An 18,317-nucleotide genomic window follows, 5' to 3' on the forward strand; every position below is an offset into this window, starting at 1 on the left:
GTGGCATACCAATTCTATGGCCTCCCAGATCGCCGTTTTCAACCTGTCACATCTATCTATTTAAAAGCTTTCGTGTATTCTAGCCCATTTAGCAGTGAAGCTGAACTGTGGAAACGCATTGTGGATAGTATCAGTGCATTCGGAAGGCACCTGCTGTTTCTGATTTCAACAGCACGCCACAACGAATTAGCGGGTAGCGCGCCACACTTACGCAGGTTCGTGTTGCTATGCAATCGAGTCTGCGTTTAACAGGTGAGTATACTAATCAATGTATTGTAATTAAATCATAGGGGCCGGCCGCAGTAGCCATGCGGTTCTAGGCGCTACAGTCTGGAGCCACGCGACCGCTACGGTCGCAGGTTCGAATCCTGCCTCGGGCATGGATGTGTGTGATGTCTTTAGGTTAGTTAGGTCAGTTTATTAATTATGATAATACAGCCGGCCGTGGTGGCCGAGCGGTTCTTGGCGCTTCAGGCCCGAACCGCGCGACTGCTACGGAGGCAGGTTCGAATCCTGCCTCGGGCATGGATGTGTGTGATGTCCTTAGGTTAGTTAGGTTTAAGTAGTTCTAAGTTCTAGGGGACTTATGACATCAGATGTTAAATCACATAGTGCTCAGAGCCATTTGAACCAATGATAACACAATGTTACGTCTTCAATTAGTCTAAAATCTTCTGTTGTACCATGTCCATTCATACACAGAAACACGCCGTCTCTTGGACCCACCTTTCTCCTGTCGCCGTAGACAAGGTTAATGGCATATCGCTAGTATAACAGACAACTCCGACAAATGAAATTTTTTATACACTATAACATATCTTTCGCTAAAACCCTCAAGAAATACATCTCAATACAGCCACAGTAGTACATCTCTTACCATGGCCAAATTACCAGTACTATCAATACTGAAAGACATCCTGCAAGAAGAACTACACAAGGACCACCAAGAAGATTGGTTTGGGCAGTTCCTTTGTAAGTTTTATTGTTTATTCTCGAAGAGCTAAATGTTAAATCAACACTCTCGATCACTGGAGTTGAGGGTTGTTCTTCGTTATCTTCCTCGTCGTCATCCTGACTGGTCAGTAGTTCAGCATCGGTTAGAACATTATGGACACCGATGTCATCGGGAATGTAAATAAAAACCTTAAAGGTTAGTTCGCTACAACTGGATAGAAGTTCCCTCCGTGAGTCTGGTGGGACTGAACTTGTTAATTCTCGTTATTTTGTTGGTTGCTGCTCGTTCTCTCTTTGCATTACAAACTCCCGCTTTTCAGTCATGGTTATAGGCTGTCAAAATTGCTATGTTCACCTTCTCACCTCCCTCAGTGCTACCCAGCGCAACTAAACCAATTACCCAGCGGTAGAGAGTTTTAAAATTTCGTGTTATGCCCTGGGCCAATTGTTGCAATGTTGATGTTCTGCGTGAGAAAAAATTAACTTTCTTCCTGCAGTGAGTGTTTTCAGATTCTGACATCCGTCCATGTTGCAGGCTAGGACAGTGTTGCTCAGTTTTCCTCCGTCACACTTGCCGAAAATTCTTTAAACGAGAGAGACTGAGCTAAAGACCTGGCTTTTTTCCTCCAACATCAAAGCACTCACGGAACGTTCTGACCTCTACGCCAATGTTTCCACTTGAGAAAGCACCCTTCAAGACAGGGAAATCCACCCTGACGTGATGTTCTACTTCCTGTGCCTGAGACACTCCCGGTGAAATCGTCCTTATTTTTTAAAATCATCGACAGTATAAATGGTTAAACGGCGTACTGGTGACGAACATCGTTTGTCGAAAGTCCACTCTCCATAGCTTCAGTAAAAACCTTGTTCCTCATAGCACTCACAATGTTTAAAAGAGTCGAGAAATTAGGCCGGTGTTCAACACAGAATGAAAGCAGACTGCAGACTGGATGGAACATAGGTCACAGAAAAAAAAAACTATGGACGGTCCGAGACTGTACTAGCAATGTCAAAGGTAAGGTGACTTCAATTGAAATCGCAGAAATACATAACTTAAAATTACAGAGAGTGTGAGAGCGCGACATCAAATTAAAAAGTGTTGGTGAGATGCCCTCGACACTTCAACTTTAGATTACCTAGAGGGCTTAAACACTTCGATATTTTCCAATTTATCGAGTATTTTTCAAGGGGCTGAGTTTCAAATTATTGAGTGTCAAAAGTATTGAGCGTCGACTATATATAAGGTGCAGTTAAATTAAAATTGAACGTCCGCCATACCTCACCATTGAATGGTTCCATTCAAAAGTAATCGCCACACACTTTCTAACTTCTGGCCGAGACTACGTCTGTAGAGTGAAACATGGCGAAGGTTCGGTTATCATTTGGATAGCCATACCGTGGTACCCCATGGGCAACGTGGTGCCTATGCAGGGTCGATTTACTGCCAACGATTTCATGACCATGTTGACTGACCAGGTCTGTCCCAGAGTACAGTGTTAGTTCCCCAAAGCTGATGCCGCGTTGCAGGATGACAGGGCCCCTGTCTGCACAGCTCACACTGGCCATGACTGGTTTTGTGATTACGACGATTAGCTGTCACATCTCTCCTGGGCACCACGCTCATCAGATCTCAATATTATCAAAATTTTGTGATCTATTTTGGAAAGGAGAGTGCGTAAATGCTGTACACTTCCATCACCATTACCTTAATTTGCCACTATATTACAGGAAGAATGGCATCAGAATCCACTGAAAACCATACATGATCAGTATTTATCCATTCCGACTGTAAGCTGTTTTGAAGTCCAACCGTTTTCCTACACCGTATTTCGAACGGTAATATGTTGCGCTTTTGGTGTTTCCATTTTTGTCCATGTCCTGTATCTCTTCTGCTGCAAGCTCTTTGCTTTCCATATTTTGAAATATCATAGTATGTACCAAAGCAAGATAAAAATTTTCAATAAACATGGACCCTAAAATACATACCTCAAGGGCTTTGAGCCCTTGTTGAACTTCGCTGTTGTTGGAACACGTCTCTTTTAATGAACAAGTTCAAAAATGTTTAAAATGGCTCTAAGCACTACGGGCCTTAACATCTGAGGTCATCAGTCCCATACACTTAGAACTACCTAAACCTAACGAACCTAAGGACATCACACACATCCATGCGCGAGGCAGGATTCGAACCTGCGCGGTTCCGGACTGAAGTGCCTAGAACCGCTCGGCCACAGGGGCCGGCTAGTGAACAAGTGCTCGTAAGACTTAGGGTACACATTTTAAACCCCAAGTTTTATTGGGCATTTTATTCAGTTCCATACTACCACCTCAGAATATAGAATACTTTTATTTCAACACTCTGTATATACACATAAGTCTCTCCTAATATTAATATTTTAGCTTGCAGTCGTAAGGCGCATTTTCTCTGGTTTTTTTAGTAGATATTTCCAAACTCATTTTTGCAGTGTGTAGATGGAATCGACCGAGAGAGCTACTGATCAACATGGGTCTCATACGACTCATACGAGATCCAGTTTCAACGGAAACCGTCGGTTGGTTACTCGTTACGAACGACATCATTTTAAAAGCGGAATTTTGCGCGCCCGGTCGATTGAGTGGTCCCAAATTAGTCTAGCTCGATATTCGGTTTAGCGATATCTGCTAGCAGGAACGGTAAAAGACGAAGAATAACCAGTTCTTCAGCACCGACTTAGTAGCACTGCTGCATGGCGGTAGCACCCGGTACGGGGCAAGTTAAGGACCGCAGCTGGAGTACTCTTTACGCTTCGTGTTTTAAAGCCCCTGTTAAATGTAAATGTCGTGTGACTAGGGCCTCCCGTCTGGTAGACCGTTCGCCTGGTGCAAGACTTCCGATTTGACGCCACTTCGGCGACTTGCGCGTCGATGGGGATGAAATGATGAAGATTAGGACAACACAACACCCAGTCCCTGAGAGGAGAAAATCTCCGAGCCAGCCGGGAATCGAGTCCAGGCCCTTAGGATTGACATCCTGTCGCGCTGACCACTCAGATAGCGGGGGCGGACACAGCCCCTCTTAATAAATATAGATAAGACGAATTTGGGACCGTTTTATCCAATGGGCTCATAATCGTCTGCTTCAAAAACCATTTTTTTTTCATGGGAAACAAACCGAAGCTGTACGTTGATGCTAGGATGACTCCAGCTATATATTACAATAACCAAATTTCAAATATATACCGAAAAATCAGAGAAAATGTGCGTAAGGGGGAAACCAGATGGCGCTATGGTTGGCCCGCTAGATGGCGCTGCCATAGGTCAAACGGATATCAACAGCGCTTTTCTAAATAGGAACCCCACTTTTTATTACATATTCGTGTATTACGTAAAGAAATATGAATGTTTTAGTTGGACCACTTTTTTCGCTTTGTGTTAGATGGCGCTTAATAGTCACTAACGTATGACTCACAATTTTAAACGAATTGTTGGTAACAGGTAGGTTTTTTAAATTAAAATACAGAACGTAGGTACGTTTGATCATTTTATTTCGGTTTTTCCAATGTGATACATATACTTTTGTGAACTTATCATTTCTGAGAACGCATGCTGTTACAGCGTGATTACCTGTAAATACGACATTTATGCAATAAATGCTCAAAATGATGTCCGTCAACCTCAATGCATTTGGCAATACGTGTAACGACATTCCTCTCAACAGCGAGTAGTTCGCCTTCTGTAATGTTGGGACAAGGATTCACAATGCGCTGACGCATGTTGTCAGGCGTTGTCGGTGGATCACGATAGCAAATATCCTTCAACTTTCCCCACAGAAGGAAATCCGGAGACGTCAGATCCGGTGAACGTGCGGGCCGTGGAATGGTGCTTCGATGACCAATCCACCTGTCATAAAATATGCTATTCAATACCGCTTCAACCGCAAGCGAGCTATGTGCCGGACATTCATCATGTTGGAAGTACATCGCCAGTCTGTCATGCAATGAAACATCCTGTAGTAACATCGGTAGAACATTACGTAGGAAATCAGAATACATTGCACCATTTAGATTGCCATCGATAAAATGGGGGGGGGGGTAATGATTCTTCCTCCCATAATGCCGCACCATACATTAACCTGCCAAGGTCGACTTGTCGCAGCCATCGTGGATTTTCCCTTGCCCAATAGTGCATATTATGCCGGTTTACGTTACCGCTGTTGCTGAATGACGCTTCGTCCTTTAAATAGAACGCGTGCAAAAAATTCTGTCATCGTCCCGTAATTTCTCTTGTGTCCAGTGGCAGAACTGTACACTACGTTGAAAGTTGTCGCCATGCAATTCCTGGTGCATAGAAATATGGTACGGGTGAAATCGATGTTGATGTAGCTTTCTCAACACCGACGTTTTTGAGATTCCCGATTCTCGCGCAATTTGTCTGCTATGATGCGGATTAGCCGCGACAGCAGCTAAACCATCTACTTGGGCATCATAATTTGTTGCAGGTCGTGGTTGACGTTTCACATGTGGCTGAACACTTCCTGTTTCCTTAAATAACGTAACTATTCGGCGAACGGCCCGAAAACTTGGATGATGTCGTCCAGGATACCGAGCAGCATAGATAGCACACGCCCGTTGGGCATTTTGTTCACAATAGCCATACATAAACACTATATAGACCTTGTCCGCAATTGGTAAACTGTCCATTTTAACACGGGTAGTGTATCACGAAGCAAATACCGTCCGCACTGGCGGAATGTTACGTGATACCACGTACTTACACGTTTGTGAATATTACAGCGCCATCTATCACAAAGCGAAAAAAGTGGTCCAACTAAAACATTCATATTTCTTTACATACTACACGAATGTGTAATAAAAAAATCGGGGTTCCTATTTTTAAAAAACGCAGTTGATATCCGTTTGCCCAATGGCAGCGCCATCTAGCGGGCCAACTATAGCGCCATCTGATATTCCCCCTTCAAGCTAGACGTGTTTCGTTCTTTATAGCTTTTTCGTTTGATGCTTATTTCATGACATATATATATATATATATATATATATATATATATATATATATATATATGTGTGTGTGTGTGTGTGTGTGTGTGTGTGTGTGTGTATGTGTGTGTGTGCGTGTGTATGACATAGTTACGTAATTCAAGTAGAATGTGTAATTGAGGTACAGCGTCTCTTAAGAATGAAAACGAGTATGTTTTTTTACGCCTGAAAATGATTGTGTGTATCATGTTATGCTTAAATACAGTTTTATTATTTTTTGTCATTAGCTCTAACAAAATATCTTCTTAACATGTAACGAGTTGAAGAGAAAATAAAAATTATGTTCGAAAAGTCTTCCAAATAATAAACAAAATCTTTACTCACAATCATTATCATAGAAAATTTTAACGGAAATCATCGGTTTCGGCAGGCAATAGCCATCTTCAAATATACAGAAAAGTAGCTCTTCATTCATGAAAAAAGGAAAGAGTGTTAACTTTACAGAAATTTCGTAAACTATGCTTATTAAGTGAAGCAGTTTGTAGATAACTGTGTAGCATTCATAATTTAATCGTTCCGCACTTGTCTTTTTTACGAGTGGAGAACGGTTGTTGTTGATGAACCTGTTTGATATAGAGAATTGTCTAGTAGATGTTTTATTTGTATCAATGCTGATCAGTAAAGGAATTTTTCTAACTAGAACTACTTTTTCCACTTACAGGCGAAACGGCAAAAAAAGATTCTATTGAAGTAGTTCAGGCGATCAGGGACTACTACGGAGACATAGTGAAATTGGATGGTTTTCCTGGAAAACCGACAGTGGTGATGTTGTTTAATGCAGATGATATCGAGAAAGTAAGTATACAGATTACACTTATCATAGCTGTCACAATTAAATGATTCTGCTTTTTCCCAAAAGTCAAGTGTCCTTCAAACTTAATTCGTACTGTCAGTCAGCTGGTCTTCGTTGAAAATACCTTATATAAATATAAAGCTACTACTTTTTAAAGCTACGCGAAGTGCATCTCACGGCCTGGGCTTTGAAATATCCCGTTTCGAAAGTTAAGCGAGTCATTGTGGCATCAGTCTTACACTCAGAAGAGGAGTATGGGCTATTTTTTGAAACTTACCACGGATTAAAACTGTGTACTGCACTCGGACCCAAACCCAATCTTTCCTCTAGCAATCATGATACACTCCTGGAAATGGAAAAAAGAACACATTGACACCGGTGTGTCAGACCCACCATACTTGCTCCGAACACTGCGAGAGGGCTGTACAAGCAATGATCACACGTACGGCACAGCGGACACACCAGGAACCACGGTGTTGGCCGTCGAATGGCGCTAGCTGCGCAGCATTTGTGCACCTCCGCCGTCAGTGTCAGCCAGTTTGCCGTGGCATACGGAGCTCCATCGCAGTCTTTAACACTGGTAGCATGCCGCGACAGCGTGGACGTGAACCGTACGTGCAGTTGACGGACTTTGAGCGAGGGCGTATAGTGGGCATGCGGGAGGCCGGGTGGACGTACCGCCGAATTGCTCAACACGTGGGGCGTGAGGTCTCCACAGCACATCGATGTTGTCGCCAGTAGTCGGCGGAAGGTGCACGTGCTCGTCGACCTGGGACCGGACCGCAGCGACGCACGGATGCCCGCCAAGACCGTAGGATCCTACGCAGTTCCGTAGGGGACCGCACCGCCACTTCCCAGCAAATTAGGGACACTGTTGCTCCTGGGGTATCGGCGAGGACCATTCGCAACCGTCTCCATGAAGCTGGGCTACAGTCCCGCACACCGTTAGGCCGTCTTCCGCTCACGCCCCAACATCGTGCAGCCCGCCTCCAGTGGTGTCGCGACAGGCGTGAATGGAGGGACGAATGGAGACGTGTCGTCTTCAGCGATGAGAGTCGCTTCTGCCTTGGTGCCAATGATGGTCGTATGCGTGTTTGGCGCCGTGCAGGTGAGCGCCACAATCAGGACTGCATACGACCGAGGCACACAGGGCCAACACCCGGCATCATAGTGTGGGGAGCGATCTCCTACACTGGCCGTACACCACTGGTGATCGTCGAGGGGACACTGTATAGTGCACGGTACATCCAAACCGTCATCGAACCCATCGTTCTACCATTCCTAGACCGGCAAGGGAACTAGCTGTTCCAACAGGACAATGCACGTCCGCATGTATTCCGTGCCACCCAACGTGCTCTAGAAGGTGTAAGTCAACTACCCTGGCCAGCAAGATCTCCGGATCTGTTCCCCATTGAGCATGTTTGGGACTGGATGAAGCGTCGTCTCACGCGGTCTGCACGTCCAGCACGAACGCTGGTCCAACTGAGGCGCCAGGTGGAAATGGCATGGCAAGCCGTTCCACAGGACTACATCCAGCATCTCTACGATCGTCTCCATGGGAGAATAGCAGCCTGCATTGCTGCGAAAGGTGGATATACACTGTACTAGTGCCGACATTGTGCATGCTCTGTTGCCTGTGTCTATGTGCCTGTGGTTCTGTCAGTGTGATCATGTGATGTATCTGACCCCAGGAATGTGTCAATAAAGTTTCCCCTTCCTGGGACAATGAATTCACGGTGTTCTTATTCCAATTTCCAGGAGTGTAGATTTTCACCTATCAAGACATGTCTTCCATGCTGCTCTCAAGGCTTCAGTCAACATATACATCAATAATAGGCACATCACTTCACAGAGGGTACTACTGGTGCATCATTCCCCCTCTTCCTCTTCAATTCGTGAATGTAGTGTGGGAGGAACCACTGTTGATAACCTCCCATACCAGCTCTAGTTTATCTGATTTTTCAGTCGTGGTAATTTAATGAGATGCGTGTACCACAGAAAACTACTGTTTCCTTTAGGGAAGGACGGGTAATATACAGTATTACTGAAATCAAAACTGAACAACGTGATAAGAAGAACACGAGAGACGTGGTCGGACTGAAAAGTAAGTAAGGCAGGCATTAGACAGTCTTGGATAGTTAAGCCATGTCTGCTGGCTCCTAGCTCTGATGCCAACAGCTTCTTTGATCAGTCATAGCGGCTGGAGGCTTCCGATATAAGAAGTCATCTTAAGTCTGTCAAAAGCCTTCTTAAAATACGACGAAGAATCTTATAGACGCTGAGTGAATCCTTTCGTCATTGAGGAGACAAGTTTTCCCTAAACGTGGAGCAAACAGCGAAGGCAATCATCAAAAGTAAGCTCCAAGCAATAGACACCAATGAATTAAAAGACAGGCAAAGTGAATCCACAGGACACGCAGAACTCTAACAAAAAATTGTGATGATCAATTTCAGAAGTAACTTAGATCTCTGGGCATATCAGGAGGACGAAGAGACGAAGAATAAAGCTGTCATTCTGAGCATCGGTACATCTAAAGCTATGTGGAAACTGGAGAATCTAAACGGAGTGGTACATAGGGAAACTTGATATAGGTTTCTGAGTCGATGAGAGAATGACCACACTTTCTCCTTTCTTTAGTAAATTGCTCTACATCATTTAATGAATTTACATTAGAAGCTCTGAAAAGCGGTAGGTCAGTGAATGGTGTATCAGATGTTCGTATCGGAATAAGTAGTAAGTAAGGAAATAGGGCGGGTTACTAACAGGGAAACCAGCGACGAAACTATTCATCTGAGGATTGAAACTAAGGCAATGGAAAAGACCATTGTAGATGTTTATATGTCCAGATGATGAGAAAATGGAGAAAAAACAGTGGAAATAAAAAAATTGATAAAATATATTGATATGGAGAAAGAAGTGCAACCATAGGTAACCGTTATAAGAGGGGTGATGTGTATCACGGAAAGGTTTACTATTGAAATTTCGAGGGAAGACTTTCCGAGAAGAGTCGGATAACATATTAATTCCTGTCACAAACATATCGCCTAATGACCACGACGAGAAAATTCGGAAAATTAGGTCCATTACAGAGGCTTACCGATGACCATCCTTCTCAAGCGCCATTCGCGAGTGAAATAAGGTACAGGGATCAATTAGTGGTATCAGAGCCAGCCTTTGTGACACACAATCAGGTGGATTGCAGAGTGTGATGTAGAAGTAGATGTAAGTTTACTAGAAAATATGCCTTAATGGGAAGGAAGTGACAGGGTGGGAGACTTCCAGCATTCTGTATTGGTTCCAAGTGATAGTAGCGAATGCTCTCTTCTGAAGAGAGGAAGAGATACGATGCACTCACTAGTAGGGGAAAAATGTGGCGGAATGGGGTTCTTAATTTTCAACACTCATTTTGCGGTTCAAAAACTAGTAAGTCGTTATTAAATTTGTTCAGACCTATTCAGAATAGTATTATTTTTATATAATCACACCATACCAATGCTTAATTATACAACTTTACATTTTTATTGAGAAAATTATAAAACGGTAATGTGCTCTGCTTTGCTAGATGGGTTGGGCAAAAATGTGGAATAATATTTCACATACAAAATTAGCCATAAATGAAAATCTAACGGTTTACATATATTTCACATATAAACACGTATTTACAAGTGGCTTATAAAATATAAGATTTTATGCTTCACATAAAACATCGTCCTCACCACTGTCGACTCCCCCCCCCCTCCCCCTCCTCACGGATTGTGAGCCTACGTGAAGCAAACGCTACATTTTATCAAACTCTCTTCAGAGCCGTCAAGACAATAAGACATTCATTGGCTTCTTCTAATATACCGCTATTATTGAATGAAGACAGCTTCCGTAGTTTTGATGGTGTTTTCGAGCATGTCTTCTCTTCCTGCGTATTTTTAATGCAGTTTTTCCTTAACTCAGACTTTCCTGGATTCCTTGGACTAATTCAAGTCACCCTTTTGCAGACTTATGTTTGTTTGGTTTGGATCTGTTTCCCATTTTTTCAGCCTCTGCGTTATTAGCTCCACCTCAAAAGGAGAAAAGGTCAAAATAAGTGTTTTGGCTCTTTTCTTTGACACTATTTTGGTTTTCTGTCTTACTTTTGGTGTCGTTAATTGGCACATGAACTGGAAATGTGGAGATTAGGTTCTGGAGACATTGATATTCGTCAAGGAAACATGTTCGATGATTGTGTTGTAGGAGTAGCCTATGATAGAACCTCCAATCTTGCTGTGCTAGACGAGTATGGCGGCCTTGTTTAAGTTTTCTTGGTAGTTCGCAGTGGCTGTTGATGGTATGAAATAATCTACTCTAAAGACGCTCCTTTTAATAAACAAGTTTCCAGATTTTCGAAAACCTTTAACAGCAAGTGACATCATTGAATACTGCGAAGTGCCGGCCGGAGTGGCCAAGCGGTTCTAGGCGCTACGGTCGCAGGTTCGAATCCTGCCTCGGGCATGGATGTGTGCGTTGTCCTTAGGTTAGTAGGTTTAAGTACTTCTAAGTTCTTGGGGACTGATAACCTCAGAAGTTAAGTCCCATAGTACTCAGAGCCATTTGAATCATTTTTGAATACTGCGAATATGCACTGTCAAACAAGGCCGCAGTTTGGAATAATGTGCTCGCTTTTCCAGGACTGATCTCAGCCATTTAAGAAATTCGTCGTCATAGTATTTGCTAAAAGGTTTCATGTAGGCTAAGCCCAATGGCTGGAGCCTGTGAGAGATGTGTGGTGGCTAACAGAGAAGTAAGGGTCCATTATCCCTTGCTACACTCGTTAATTCCTAACTTCTTGTGTGAGTCAAATTTCTGTCTAGCATGAGCAGAACTGAATTTCGTTTATTCACCCTGGTCGACGATGCGAAATGTTGAACCATTCTAAAGCTAGCCCTTTCTTTAGTCATCCACCCTGTTTCGTGAACTACTGATACTGTACAAGGTGGAGACTAGTCTGGAATTTCTGTCTTATCAGTTCCCTAGGGAAAATTAACATTGCGTGGACGTACACGCCACATGCAGTAAAGCATATCTTCACTGTCACAGTGTCATCTCCGTCAGCCTAGGTGACAGTCTGCACCACAAAAAGAGTCCCTGATATTCCAGTGGCATCGTTATTAAATATGTTATCCCTTATAAGATTGCACTCATGTATAACACTACGCAGCAAGTCAAAAATCTGTCAAGTGTTAGTTTATTAAGTCCAGTAGCTTCTGGCTTTTGTAAACTTTTTGACGCCGCCTGAAAATTCCTCTCACACGTTCTAATCATGCTTTTCTATCGTTGTCAGATAGATGAAGCAAATTGTTAGCATCAGCCAGTTCATTGTCTGAATGTCGAAATTTATTAATTCTCAGTACAAAAAGTTCAGTTTCACTTTAGACAATATATGACTAATTGAACTTCTTGTTGCAAAGTAAAGGTACAATTCTATCGGCCAATACCTTTTAACACGATAGTCTTTGTTTTCAAGCTTTTGCTTGATAAGTCGCTCTAATGCGATTTGCGGGATGTTCAACCGAGGTGTCGTATCTGTATAGCCCATTCTTCCAGTTTTTACAGTGTCTACATTTCTTCCATGGATATAATGAATTAACTTTGGTTCGATAAGATAAAAATGAAGAACATATGATGTACGTTTTACTGCATTACATGTGTATTCGTTTTGCCACCAAGTGAATCACACCATAACATCGACGAAATTTAACTTGGCGATTCATTAACAGGGACTTTCAAAAGTCCGTATTTCTCTTCACTAAAGAAAGAGAATTAGCCAACATAATGCATTTATAGCCACCTTTGACAAACAATATAAATCGTACCCCAATACACGATGTGAAAGCCGAAAAGTCATGCTACAAATGTGGATGTTCACTACAAGCCTAAAATCAAAGTAAATCATTTTTCTTTCTTTTTTGTGAGTACTGTCTTGTGATAAGTTTGATGTGGCCCGCCAACCTTTTCATCTCAGAGTAACATGTGCGTTATTCGTTAAATATATTTTTGTCAATTCTTTCCACGTTTTTCTCTCCTCGCCGTACCTGCAGAGAACTTCTTCATACTTTATTTTATCATTCAAACTAATTTTCAGCCTCCTTCTACAGAACCACACCTCAAACGCCTCGATTATTTTCTTTTCCTGTGTCTGACGGTAGAGTGCCCCTGCTGGATAGTGCTATGAACTGAAAGAGGAAAGGTTCAACACTGAGATTAGGTTGGCTTTTGTTGGAGGGATTGTCGATACTCCCTCATCACCTTCCGGGAATTCCTTACTTTCAACATGGGCTCACCATCCTTGTTCAGATCCGTTCCCAATAATACTAAAATTCCGGCAAAAGAAAGAATATCCACGGACATCCTGAAATTTGTTCCTGACCTAGTCATCCTCCTGGCAGACAAAGGCTACACCACCGTCATAATGAGTCACAGTCACTAGCTGACAGAAGGCCTCCACCAACTGCCTGATCACCTACGAGCTCGGCTATAGTGATCCCATCACAGAAGACCAGCATAATCTTCGATGCATGAAAAATACATAGGCCATTTGCAGAACATCTCCCCCATCTCCCTCAGTATCCTATCACCACCTTGCACACTCACCTTCCACACGCTCTCCAAAATCCTACAGATCCAATGATCACTGATGCCTCGTTGTAGCTGGTTGTTTTTCTCCCACTGAAAGAATTTCCACTCTTGTTGACCAACACCTCCAACAAGTTATCTGAAACCTAGACTCCTAAACCTTAGATAATAACGCCTTTCTCCACCATCCCAGGCTCTTAATCGCCTGGATCCCTACTCATTACTATTGAAGGAACCTACCTATACACCAGTATCCCTCATGCCAATGGACTTGCAGCAATCGAACTGAGACGCCCTGCTCAACCCGCAGGACAGGACAGGTAGTTTAAATTGTGGAAAGTGGCCAAAGTAAGCGGCTGTCAGTTACACTCGAACATACAATTTTATTTATTTGACCAAACATTACAAGAGCCAAGAAAATTAAAAGAAAAACAGACAGCATTAATTTTTGGAACTTAATAACCGTCGGAATACGCCATACAATCTCATGCCTTAAGGGCAAGACCACCTTAGTTTAAAATCGGCTGAAAGCCAATAACTTAAAACTCAAACAAAATCATAAATTTAAAAGGCAGAAGGCCTTACCGTAAATCAATTTCCTCAATTAGGCTGAAGGCCGAAACGATCTGACACCTTAAGAGCAAAACAACTTTAATTCAAATTCAGATGAAGGCCCATCACTTAAGACTCAACAAATTAAATTTTTAAAAAGGTCAAAGGCCTTACTTAAAACAGATCTTTAAATTAGGCTGAAGGCCCTAACAATTTTACGTCTTTAGGGCAAAACAACCTTAATTTAAAATCGGCTAGAAGTCGTACAAATACAAACAACAAGAACAAATAAGAAAAGGCAGTACACCCAACGGCGTTCAGAAGTTTCCGAGGGTCGGCCTGGGATTAAAACACTAATACTCGCTTAGGTGAGACGGACAGTCGGCCCAATCATTCTCGATCCGACGACAATCCAACCAACAGACAGTCAACGGACCGACCTACAAGATAACTTCCGCTCCACCCCGACCAGCACGCAACAGGGAGTTCAATGGAAAAACGTAGAAGGTATTGCCGCCAAAAACCAATTATACATTGAGCTATCAAGTACACACTGTGCTGTACAGCGACAACACGATAAGGAAAATACACTGCCTGAATTTACGTCAACAGCCAGGGCAGGTAACCTGAACGTTAACGGCCAGAAGGCAGAACATTTCGCTGGTGCACTTCATTTCAAAATAACCAAGTACAGTTAAACTCCACTGGAGGAAGGCTAAAATTTGCCACCTTGAAAACACACGTTGTTGCTTGCTGGAATGTAGCAACAGCCGACAACGAAATCCAAACTACACAATGTGAACAATCATGACTTGCTCGTAGATTATGTCAAAACTCAACTTTCATGTCAAGAATCAGTGAGCCACAGACCTTGTAGCAATGGGAAGAGCCCTACACACTCCGACCGCGCGTAGAGGCCGCCAGTGGCCCCGACTAAACTACGCGCCGTGGAGATTTTGTCACTGCTCCACGCCAACTGACCAACTTCCAGGCATGGAAGTAGTGAAAGGACCAAATATACGCCGGCCGATGAGACGACCAACCGAACGACCAACCAACAGTCGTCCCATTCCAATCTCCCTTTGTTGGACAGTTCATGTGGGTCGCCAGCGACCGGTGAGCACTGGCTGTCCGCACCTCACCGGCGTTCCGTTCTCGACTTCACTGCTGCTGCATCCCGACTGCACTGCTGGTCCATCTCCAACTGACTAGTCAGACACACGACGACCCGGAAATACTATCGGTCGCTCCAGAGAGCGATACGTGCTGCTGCTGCCGCTCACAGGCAAGTAAGGCAGGACGTTCGTCAGCACTACAGTAATAGAAGATGACAAACAATAAATGGCACGAACACGAGCTGTGCACGCCTCACGAACATTACCTTTGTCAACATCTTTTACATTGCAGACCCACCACTCATTTGCTATAACGTCTTTTAAATTCGAAACAGAACACTCATTCCTTATATAATTTACCAATCCTGGCTTACAACTACGTTTTCTTTGAAGAGAAGATACGCAAACTAATCCATGGCACAGCCGTCAATATCCACATGCCACCATCCTACGCCAGTCTGTTTATGGATCATCTAGAGGAAACGTTCTTGGCCTCCCTAACTCCCAACTTCTTGTGTGGTTTAGGTTGATTGACTGATGAAATCTTCATGATCTGGACTCTGGCTCAAGGCACCCAATCCTCATTCCTCTGCAGTCTCAATATCTTCTCTCCTATCTGCTTCACATGGTCCTCCTCTACCAAAACGCTGCTCTCCAGGACTTGACCTAGACCTGATGGGTGGCTCCATAAATGCCTCCATCCACGTTAATCCTACTTACCAACAGCACCTGCATTTCGACAACTGCCATCCCTACCAGCCAAAAAATCCCTCCAAAACAAATTAGCCATGGAGAGATGACGTATCTGCAGTGAAACGAATTTCCTTGCCAAGTATGCCTAAGGTCTCACGAAGGCCTTCACAGACAGGCAGTACCCCCATACCTAGTCCACAAACAGATTTCAAGTGAGATATGCTCATACGTCACGAATCCTCCCGCTAACGCCAAGAATTCAATAATAAAAAATAATTGAATGCAAATGTGGGCCAATCTCGTCACCAAATATCACCCTGGACAGAACCAATGAGGCTGTATACACTGTCAAGACTTCTTCTCTCATTGTGCCTTGAAATGATGGACACCCTACCAAAGTTCTTTTCAACCCCTCCTAAAGTGTTGTTCCGCCATTTACCCAATAATACAACATCCTATTTCATCAGTATGTCACTCCCTCTCTCAACTCCTTGCCACAGGAGCCATTCCTTGGGGTAGACCAAGGTGCAAGATCTGCCCAGTCCACCCACCCAGCGCTTCCTGCTTCAGTTCTGTCACAGGCTTACCCCACCCAATGAGAGGCCAGGCTTCTGTTAAATCAGCCATGTCATACACGAACTGTACTGCAAACACTGTACAGCTCTCAAATAGAATGAATGGCCGCCGCCAAACTGATGCCAAGAACAGTTTTATCAATCAGGTGGTACAACATACAGCTGAGCACATCGCACTCAGTTTCAACGGATACTTCTCAATTCAGGCAATCTGGATCCTTCCCTCCACCACCAGCTTCTCTGATGTATGCAGATGGGAGTTATCCTGAGAACAACTCATCCACTCTCCAAATTGTCCTGGCCTCAGTCTCCGATGGCCCACTGTCCCACACCCTTCAGCCAACTGTTCGCTCCCTCCTCTGTTCTGTCACTCCCTCCCAATTCACGTTCCCACATCACTTTCAGAGTGCACTGCTCCCCACCGGTTCTGACAACCGTGAATCACATGACTAGCTCATGTGACTGCCACCCCTCCATCTCTGCATTCCTAGATGCAAACCCTCCAAGCCACTAGCCACTAGCCACTAAGACCCAGTACCTTTCCCTGGCTTCTACCTTCCCACCCCCCTCTCTACCCACCCCACCTGACACAACAACCACCATAAGCTAGTCCACTTGCTGAAAGTCATACACCACTGGCACTGCTCGTTCAGCCAGCACCGTACAGGCGCATAGGCGTGGTTGTGTGTATGTGTGTGTGTGTGTGTGTGTGTGTGTGTGTGTGTGTGTGTGTGTTTTACTCTAATTTGAAAAAGGATCTGCATTTACATACATATCCACAATCCACTGTATGCTGGAGGGCGATGGCGGAGGCCACTACGTAGCATTTCCTTTCCTGTTCCACTCTCAAACAGAGCGAATCACTTGCTGAATCAGCAAGCGGTGTAGACGGAATTCTTCAGAATTACTTACCTCGTGCGAAACGCATGTCCTGTTGTGGGGCAACCGGCTATGGTTTTGGGACAAGTTATACTGTCCCAGAGGCAAGATGATCAGTTTCCCCACAACATTCAAAAATTGTGTACAATATTTCTACAGCTGCCTCATCTACTATGCTGCCTCAGCATTAATTTCAGCTGACATGTTTGCAAGCAATATTAATAAACTACACAAAATTTTCCCACGTGTGTCTCACCTGCATCATTACAATCCATTAATCCGTAAATTTCTTTTTTCTAATAAATAAACTATAGTAAATTTTAACTCTCTCTTGACATGTGTGCAAGCAATATCAATAAACTTCACACAATTTTCCCACGTGTGTCTCACCTGCATCATTATAATCCGTTAATCCGTAAATTTCTTTTCTCTACTAAATAAACTATAGTAAATTTTAACTCTCTCTCTCTCTCTCTCTCTCTCTCTCTCTCTCTCTCTCCCAACTGGCTGACTCCTCAGTACCTGGTTTATAAATTGCAGTAAATTTCCTCTCTTTTACTCGCACTCATGTTCAATTTAAGGAGGAAACAACATTAAAACATATTACAAAGGAAATGAAATGAATGCAGTTTTATCCATTAGCTGATACTTCCCTAAGTAGCCGGAAACCTCAGTAGCTGACAATCCCAGTTGCAGACATCATCTCCCTGATATATACGCCAGTAAAATTACTCTCTCGAACTCCCTCTCATGCTCACTTTAATGAGGCAACAATATCATATTTTACAGCAAATGAAACGAATACAGTTTTTCTCTGTAGTTGACTTCACTCGGTAGGTTACATCCCCACACACCCAGCAGCTGAGACCTCCAGTAGCTGAAGTTTCCCAGTTGGTTGACACACGATGTAGCTGACATCTCCTCAGTAGCTAAAATTGTCTCACTGGTTTATACATGACACTAAAACTCCTATCTGTAATGCTTATTTCAAGGAGGGAAGAACATTAGAACATAGTACAGGGGGAGTGAAAGGAATACAGTTTTCCCTTCTAAATGACACCCCAACAGCTAACATCATCTCTCTGATTTATATCAACAGTAAAATTCCTCTCTCTATAACGT

The 18,317-nt window shown here is 43.4% G+C and overlaps 1 protein-coding gene across 3 annotated transcripts in view; it reads left to right on the top strand.

The window, feature by feature from the left end:
- Nucleotides 1-18,317, top strand: part of LOC124795172 (probable cytochrome P450 301a1, mitochondrial) — a 230,169-nt gene that overhangs the window by 42,917 nt on the left and 168,935 nt on the right. For all 3 annotated transcript variants that reach the window (XM_047259069.1, XM_047259067.1, XM_047259068.1), the window contains exon 3: nt 6,646-6,779. In XM_047259069.1, the coding sequence (XP_047115025.1) occupies nt 6,646-6,779 (134 nt within the window). The remainder of the gene's footprint in view (nt 1-6,645; nt 6,780-18,317) is intronic.

The sequence above is a fragment of the Schistocerca piceifrons genome, chromosome 4, assembly GCF_021461385.2.
Source record: "Schistocerca piceifrons isolate TAMUIC-IGC-003096 chromosome 4, iqSchPice1.1, whole genome shotgun sequence".
Taxonomy (NCBI): Eukaryota; Metazoa; Arthropoda; class Insecta; order Orthoptera; family Acrididae; genus Schistocerca; species Schistocerca piceifrons.